Source organism: Cicer arietinum, chromosome 8, assembly GCF_000331145.2.
Source record: "Cicer arietinum cultivar CDC Frontier isolate Library 1 chromosome 8, Cicar.CDCFrontier_v2.0, whole genome shotgun sequence".
In the NCBI taxonomy this organism is placed as follows: Eukaryota; Viridiplantae; Streptophyta; class Magnoliopsida; order Fabales; family Fabaceae; genus Cicer; species Cicer arietinum.
The window spans coordinates 25,898,801-25,908,018 of NC_021167.2; the positions used below are offsets into that span (position 1 = coordinate 25,898,801).

At 33.7% G+C, this 9,218-nt stretch overlaps 1 protein-coding gene across 1 annotated transcript; it reads right to left on the bottom strand.

Annotated features, from left to right (window-relative positions):
- Positions 1 to 1,067: 1,067 nt before the first annotated feature.
- On the bottom strand, positions 1,068 to 1,820 carry LOC101507879 (F-box/kelch-repeat protein At3g06240-like). The gene has a single exon (XM_004512733.1). The coding sequence runs from the start codon at positions 1,818 to 1,820 to the stop codon at positions 1,068 to 1,070; it is 753 nt and encodes a 250-aa protein (XP_004512790.1).
- Between the last annotated feature and the right edge of the window lie 7,398 nt (positions 1,821 to 9,218).

A 9,218-nucleotide genomic window follows, 5' to 3' on the forward strand; every position in this document is an offset into this window, starting at 1 on the left:
CATTCAAATAAATTTAGTCATGGTTAGCACTCATGCAAAATCTTCAATTTTATTATGTTTTTATAACCTAATATTCTACTCTCTTTTTTTCTTATACTATTGCCGTTATTTTGGCTAGCAAAAATTGGAATAGTAATTGTTATGGTCCTAATAGCAAAACTACAATAGCGTCACAATTTTCATAATGAATTCATCGAAATATGTTGTGATATACCTTATAACTGTTATTTAACATCAACAAAGTTATACATTTTAGGCTTAACTGCAGTTTTGATCCTCCTATTTTAGCTGAATCGCGAAAGTCTCCCCCCATTTTGTTTCTCCCCAGTTTTGGTCCCCCAAACAGAATTTTGGTCTAAAACTTGATGAAATTTTACTTTTTGTGTATTTATTTAAGTCACACCATGCCTCAAGATCTCATTTGCAATAATTATACCCGAAATCTATGATCATAAATGGTGTAGTACGACTTTAAAAAAATGAAATTTCATCAAGTTTTGGGTCAAAATTCAGTTTGGGGGACCAAAACTGGAGATAAACAAAATGGGGGGACTACTTTCGCGATTCAGCTAAAATAGAGGGACCAAAACTGCAATTAAGCCTACATTTTATTAGTCAAATTATGCGACAGAAAATTGTTTATACAATAGAAGAAGATTGAGCATAAACAAATCATGAAATGCAAGACTATACTTCAAAAAAGAGAAGAGACAGAAAATAAAACATGAAAAGATTAATTAATTTTGTTCTTACATTCTTATACCAAAATACATTTAACAAATCAGATCATATTTTATACACAATAAGACATCAATGTAAAAGACTGAATAAAACAAACAAGAGCCTATTACGTAAACAAAATTCATTCATACAAATCAAATTAAAAAAAAAAAAACATTTGAAAACACAAAAAGAGTAAACATCAAAATCAATTCCATAAAACAAGATTCATATTATTAACCAGATTTTAATTTATTATATACTTAATAATTTTTATGATATATCGGAAAAGATCTTAATAACCAACATCATAAAACTCTTAAGTGAAATGGTTAAAATTAAACTAATCAATCATTTATTTGTCCAATGGGAAGAAGACTTTCTTTGTAAATGACAATTTGGCATGAATATGCTTCCCCTTTATGACCAAGCTCCTCAATCATTTGAGTAGTGTAGTTAATCCAGACTATTTCATCATCTTTTCTTCTGAAAAATAAATCACCATTTTTTCCCTCTCCAACACGATGCTCAATGGAAGGTATAGGTCCAATAATAAAAAGTTTAGTCCACGATTCTTTCACTCCTAGTTCCCCCAAAATTGATATATGAAAAGTAGTCATCTCTAGATAATTCAATATAAAAGCAATGGACTCATTTAATAACATCAAGTGTTTGTTTACACATACAAAATCATCAAAACTATCATTCATATCGGTGGGAAAAGGTGTTATACATAACACCTCATTGTTTAAGTCAAATGAAACCATATATGATTCATCTCCATTATCTTTTCCCCAATGACACACTCCATTCATGTATATAAAGACATGTGACACATCAGAATGACATTGAGTAAAATCCAAATCAAGTTTCTTACAAGAGTTACTTCTTAGACTGTATATCTCCCAAGTGTGGTAGTGTGACAACTTGTCAGGCTTACCTTCCATATCAGCTTCAACGTCAGATACATCCAGAAAATAATGTACATATCGAATCACCTTGTAGTCATCTCTAACAAGGTCATAACCAAATCCATAATAATAAAAATACTCAACCTCGTAAATTACTGGGGACGCAGTAGGGCTGGACGGAATGACCATGATTTGCATACACAATTAAATCGTTTCAAATATTTAATAGGCAATTTGAATAAAATGGAAAGTGCAATATCATCATAAATATGATTACTAACCTTTTCCATCTTCAATTGTGAATGCACTTGAGGGACTGAAGGCGAATCTATTGAAAATTCTGCCATTAATCGTTGTAATAAACTGTTTTGGAAGAATTCATTATAAGTAAGTCTAATTTTATGACAAGCTTGCCATTTGGCATTCATTAAAGGATCAATTATAATTTTAAATTTCTATTAATAGTAATTAAGTTTTTATAATGTATTAATATTAATTATTATTTTGAATTTCATCGTTTTGGAGGAAAAAGAAAAAAAGAAATAGTCTTAATTAATGGGAAATGACAGAAAAAGGTTCAACCACGTATAAGTATAGTTATAAAAAACATTATTGTTGGTGCTTCATATTTTTAATTTCGATGTACTTTTTTTTTGTTGATAATTTTTCATTATATATGTATATATTTTTTTTAATTAGTCTTGTTTATATTTAATTATTAGTTAATTTAAGAAGTTATTTGATATATTTTGTGGGTTTTAATTCTTGAATTTAATAAAATATTTATATTCTTATTTTCTTGATCAAGTAGAGATTTTTTTATAATTTTGTGTTGTTTCTTTATTTTAGTGCAGTGCTGAATTTTTATGAGAAATCAATATGATTCAGTTAACTTTTACCGAAACTCTATCACCTTTTGAGGTTGTTAAGACAAGGTGAATATTGGTTGCCCCAAAGTTTTATTTACAATACACTATCAAATTTGGAAAAGAAATAAGAACTAAAAATATTCAATGATTGTTCAAAATATATTTGTTTAGAAACTCATCTAAAGTGCAGGTTTTTTTTTGACAAAAGGACAGGTTTTGCCATTTTATGTTAATGCAAGTTTTGACAATAAAACATAGTCATAATTATAGAAATTGAAATTTAGTGCAGTATTTGTGAAATTAAAGTGCAAGTTTTGTGACTAAACAGTTTTAGTTGAGGTTCTGAACATATTGTATTTGCACATCTCTTACATTTCATTAATAATATTTATCTTCTATCTTTTGCAAAAAAATAATTACAATGTTTTGCCATTTTAATAATATTTATCTTTAGATTCGCTTCTTTCTTTCTTTATATTAATAAAACTATCATCTTCACCATTTATGCGAGCAATCAAAAAAATGAACTATTTTTTTCCCTTTTTATCTGAGGTTGTTTGATTTATGATACAAATAAAAATAAAATAAAATAAAAAACATAACTAAATCTTATTTTATGGACATAAATATTCATCATTTTAATCTATAAATTGATACCAAGAATCAATTAAGAGAGGTGAAGTTATGCAGAAAAAAGACGAAACAAAGAAAAATGTAGAAGGGAAATAATAAGTTTAGCTTCTTCCTCTCGACACTCATCCATACACCATAATAACCATTTCGACCCCAAATAACTTTCTACTACCTCATCAAATCAATAATCTTTTTTTTACCACATCAGATCAATAATCTTTTTTTTACCACATCAAATTTCCGCAATATAACGCATTTTTTTAAGAGCAACCAACACATATATTTTTTACTAAAAATTACGTAGCTTTGATTTCTGAATCGTACTTGGAGACACGTAGAAGCACGAGACCACTCATGTCAAGCACAATAATAAAATTTCTTTTTTTCCCTCACTATTTTAAGCATATTTTTATTTCAATAGCACATTCATAAAAATGCAATTTATGTTTGCATTTTAATAAGGATCACAATGCTGCAGAAGGAACCACGACATCAAATACAACACTCACATGTTGAAACCTCTAATGGTTTGAGAAAATAGAAATTATGCTTGTATATAACTACACGTATTGGTGTTGGATTTGGTGGTATCAAATAGCAAGATAACTAAAATATAAAGTGTCGGTGTTAAATAGATTAAGACATATGAATCAATCACATCTTGCTGACTCAAACACTCTAAAACATGCTATTTCATGATCCTCCACATTTCAATTTAAAATAAAAACAATGAAACATGAAATTGCACACCCAAATGGCCAATTACGGAATTGCCTATTATTAAAACAGTGAAACAAGCATCTTTATTATGCAAATTAAAAGAATTTTGAAATCTCAATGAGTTTTTTAAACAATAGAGTATTATGTTACATAAGTCAAAAACCTGAAACTAGTTTCCACATATAAAGCTTCTCAAACTTTCTCTAGTTTAAGTGTTTACTTCTCCAATAACCTATAAATTTATAAAGCCTTTTTCACAAGAATCCAAAGCATTTTTTAATTGAAATGTTAACATAAATAAGAAGTTAATCTAAGACAGTGTCTCTTTGCACTGACTTATTAAAGTTCATCTATTGTCATAAACACATTAACGCATTGAAACCATAATTCAATACAAAAATTGAAATCAATTAATAACAAATTAAAATTAAATCGAGAAACATAAAAGGAATACATATTGAAGTGGCACGTGAAAGAGAATGAAGAGGTATACCTGCGATTTGGATACAGCGACGGTGGATGTAAAGACGACGACAACGGTCAACGTAAAGCCGGCGGCGAGACGTGAAGCTGGCGGCGGCTAGGAAGAATACCACAACAATCGTTAGTTTCTTCCTCGATTTTTTTATGTCGATTCAATATTTATTTATTTTAAAAATCTTATTTTATATTATGCTTTTAGTTTGATATATTAGAACCTCAACTCAGAAAACAATGGCATGATATTGTTAATAATCCATGTCAATTACATGATGAATAACTAAAGGCGGAAGCGTACCTGTGGGAATTGCCATTAATGAAATCCTGATGATGATAGAGCCAATGGGTTGGGTGATCTTCCTCAGCAAAACACCCTGAAGACCTTGCTCTCTTGATGGGGATAGAGAGAACCAGAGAGTTTTCTCCTTTAGGGTTTTGAAACTAAATAGTCTTGTTGTGTTTGCCTTGGGACCATTACCCCTATATATAACTATTATTAGTTATATCCCAAATTGCAGTATTTCCAATTCAGCCCCTCATTAAATTAGAAACTGCCTGGTATCTACACTATTAATTTTCATAACTATTATGCTCTTTAGCCATAAACTATTATATATTATTTGACCCCTAGTTTATTGGCTAATTATATAATGACCCTAACACACTTTATTAATTAATTACATATGTGACCCATAAATCTTACAATCTCCCACTGGTCACACATGTATCCTTAGGAGTGTGTTAGACTTTATGACGTCAAAAATGTCATTATAATTACCTTGAGTATAATCCAAATTGTCCCGTCCATTAATCATATCAGCACATGGAACCAAAGAGGCTTTCGTCATAATAAGCATAACTAAACCCATCAATGATCACCCGTACTGACACAACTAAATGACATAGACCCATTATGAAAAGTGTAGCATGAAAATTACATGAAGTTGGTCAATGCATGTCAATTTTCAACTGGTCCTACTTTATCGAATGAGATCATACCATAACTTAAATGTACAAAGTAACCAAAAACTGAATACTTTAAACTTTATTTCTGATCAGAAAGTCCAAATACAATGTATTTGTACTTTACAATTAAACATAGAACATGAATTACATAATGGACGAAACTCCCACTAAAATCAAGATTCCTCAAACTGTAGCACACCCATGTGAGCAGTATGCTCATGAAAGACCTTGGGTGGTAGACCTTTAGTGAGTGGATCCGCAATCATGGAGTTTGTCCTTAAGTGTTCTATGGATATCTGTCCACTTTGTACCTTCTCTTTAACAACTAGGAACTTAATGTCAATGTGCTTTGACTTGGTTGAGCTCCTATTATTGTTAGAATACAGGACTGCTGATCTATTGTCACAATACAACTTGAGTGGTCTTTCAATCCCTTCAACTATTTGCAGCCCCGTGACAAAATTTCTCAGCCAAATGCCCTGGTCAGATGCCTCATGGATTGCTACGAACTCTGCTGCCATAGTTGATGAGGCAGTAAGACCTTGCTTGGCACTACGCCAAGAAACTGCTCCACCAGCTAACAGAAAGACATAGCCTGAAGTTGATCTTAAGCTGTCTTGGCATCCCGCAAAATCCGAGTCAGAGTACCCAGTGATCTCTAACTGGTCTGACCTCCTATATGTGAGCATGTAGTTTCTTGTTCTCTTCAAATATCTCATGACCCTCTTGGCTGCTTTCCAATGGTCAAGACCTGGATTGCTTAAATATCTGCCTAAAATCCCTACTATGAACGCTATGTCTGGACGCGTACATACTTGGGCATACATAAGACTCCCTACAGCTGAAGCATAAGGGATCTTTTGCATTTCTTGAATTTCCAAACTTCCCTTAGGGCACTGTTTGAGACTAAACTTGTCTCCCTTAGCAACTGGGGTGTCCCCTGGTTTGCAATCCTGTAACCCAAACCTTTTGAGAACCTTATCGATATAGCTCTTTTGTGACAATCCAAGAATACCTCGAGATCTGTCTCGGTGTATCTGAATTCCTAATACAAAAGAGGCGTCACCAAGATCTTTCATCTCAAAATGCTTTGATAGAAATTTCTTAGTTTCGTGCAACATGCCTATATCGTTAGTGGCAAGCAGTATGTCATCAACATACAAGACCAGGAAAATATGTCTGCTCCCACTGAACTTATGATACACACAATCATCAACTGTATTCATCTCAAAACCAAATGAGAGAATTACTTGATGAAATTTATGGTACCATTGACGAGAAGCTTGTTTTAGCCCATAAATGGATTTTCTTAGTTTGCACACCATATTCTTTGGGTCTCCCAACACAAAGTTTTCTGGCTGCACCATATAGATCGTCTCATCAATGTCGCCATTGAGAAAAGCTGTTTTTACATCCATTTGATGAAGCTCCAAATTAAAGTGAGCAACAAGAGCCATGATTATTCTTAAAGAGTCCTTCGATGAAACCGGAGAGAAAGTCTCTTTATAATCAATCCCTTCCTTTTGAGTATAACCCTTAGCTACAAGACGTGCCTTATATCTCTCCACATTACCATTGGAATCCCGCTTGGTTTTAAAAATCCATTTGCAACCAATGGGTTTCTTTCCTTCAGGTAATGGGATAAGTTCCCAAACTGAATTGTCTTGCATAGACTTGTACTCCTCATTCATTGCTTCGATCCACTTATCTGAACGAGAATCTTGCATGGCTTGATGAAAGTTGACTGGGTCGTCTTCCGTCATGCCAACATTTTCCTCTACCTCATTGATAAATACTACATAATCATCCGAAATAGCATTTTTCCTTTCTCTAGTGGATCTCCGCAATGGAGCTGGCTCTTGAGGCACTTGTTCTTGAGGATCTTGAATTTGATCTGGATTTTGTTCTTCCTGAACAACCAGATCATCTTGAGTTTGTTCAATAATGGGAAAGTCAATTGGTGGAAGAATCAGTTCTGGAATTGTTACCGATTCTTCCTCAAAGACAAAATCTTTAACCTTAATCTTCCCCCCAAACTCAATATCCTCAAAGAACGTTGCCGTTCCCGTCTCAAAAATTGTTCTCAAATTAGGATCATAAAATTTATAGCCCCTTGATTTTTCTGAGTACCCTATAAAATAGCTGCTAATTGTTCGGGGTTCAAATTTCTTTTCATTCGGCCTATAAGGCCTTGCCTCAGCTGGACATCCCCAAACATGAAGGTGCTTCAGACTAGGCTTACGCCCAATCCAAAGCTCATAAGGTGTTTTAGCCGCTGCCTTAGTTGGTACTCTATTAAGAATGTATGCTGCTGTTTTTAATGCCTCTCCCCAGAGTGACTCTGGCAAGGTGGAATGACAAATCATACTCCTTACCATATCCTTAAGAGTCCTGTTTCGTCTTTCAGCTACACCATTCATGCTGGGTGACCCCGGCATAGTGTATTGTGGGACGATTCCACATTCCTCTAGGTATTTGGCAAATGGTCCCGGACGTTGTTCACCTGAACCGTCATATCTGCCGTAGTATTCACCACCACGATCAGATTTGACCTTTTTAATTCTTTTATTAAGTTGATTCTCAACTTCTGCCTTAAAGGATTTGAACACGTCTATTGATTGGGACTTTTCGTGAATTAGGTAAAGGTAGGCATATCTAGAATAATCGTCTATGAATGATATAAAATATTGTTGACCATTCCAAGAAGGAGTTGGAAATGGCCCACAGATGTCCGTATGTATCAATTCTAAGACGTCTGTAGCTCTATATGCGCCTAATTTCTTATCTTTAGTCTGTTTTCCTTTAATGCATGCTACACAAACGTTAAAGTCTGTGAAGTCAATGGAATCTAAAATTCCATCTGACACAAGTCGTTCAACTCTATTTTTAGAGATGTGACCTAGACGCTTGTGCCAAAGCACCCCTGAATTGAAATTGTCAATTTTCCGCTTAGTACCACGTGATTCCACATTCAAGGTTTCATTATAGTTAGCCACAGTTTCCAACAAATAAAGATTATCATAACCAGAAAGTAAACCGGTTCCAACAACATTCGAATTTAAAGACAAAGTAAATTCTTTATTCCCGAATGAACAATAATATCCTGATTTGTCCAAATAAGAAATAGAGATCAAATTCCGTCTAAATGACGGTACAACAAAAGTGTCTTTTAAATCCAAATAATGACCGGAACTTAATAATAATCTAAATTTTCCTATGGCTTCAACTTCTACCTTCTTCCCATCTCCTACATAGATCCATCTTTCAGTATCACTAGGCTTTCGGAAGTTCAGGCAACCCTGCATTGAAACACTGATGTTAGTAGTTGCACCAGAGTCTAACCACCAAGTGTTTCTAGGTACTGAAGCTAAATTAACCTCAGAACAGACCAAAGACAGAATCATACCTTTCTTAACACGCCAAGCGTGATATTTGGCACAATCCTTCTTCACGTGTCCAGAACTCCTGCAGAAGAAGCAGTTGTTATCCTTAGTCTGCTTCTTTTGTTCTGGACCCTTAGCAGCAGCTTTGTTCTTGGGCTCCTCAATTCTTTTCCTTTTGCCCTTGTCTTTAGAGATGCTAGTAAAGTGAGCACTTTCAGTCCTATCTTGCTTCAGCCTGTCCTCTTCTTGCACACATAATGAAATGAGCTCATTAAGAGTCCATTTCTCCTTTTGACAATTATAAGTCACCTTAAACTGACTGAATTGCGAAGGAAGAGACAGCAATACTAAATGAATGAGTAAGTCATCTGACAACTCAAGCTTTAGACCTTTAAGCTTAGAAGCAATGTTGGACATCATCATAATGTGCTCTCTTATATTTCCCTTGCCTTGATACTTCATGGAAATTAAATTCTGAAGCAAAGAACTTGTTTCAGCCTTATCACTTTTTACAAAGCGTTTTTCCATCTCAACAA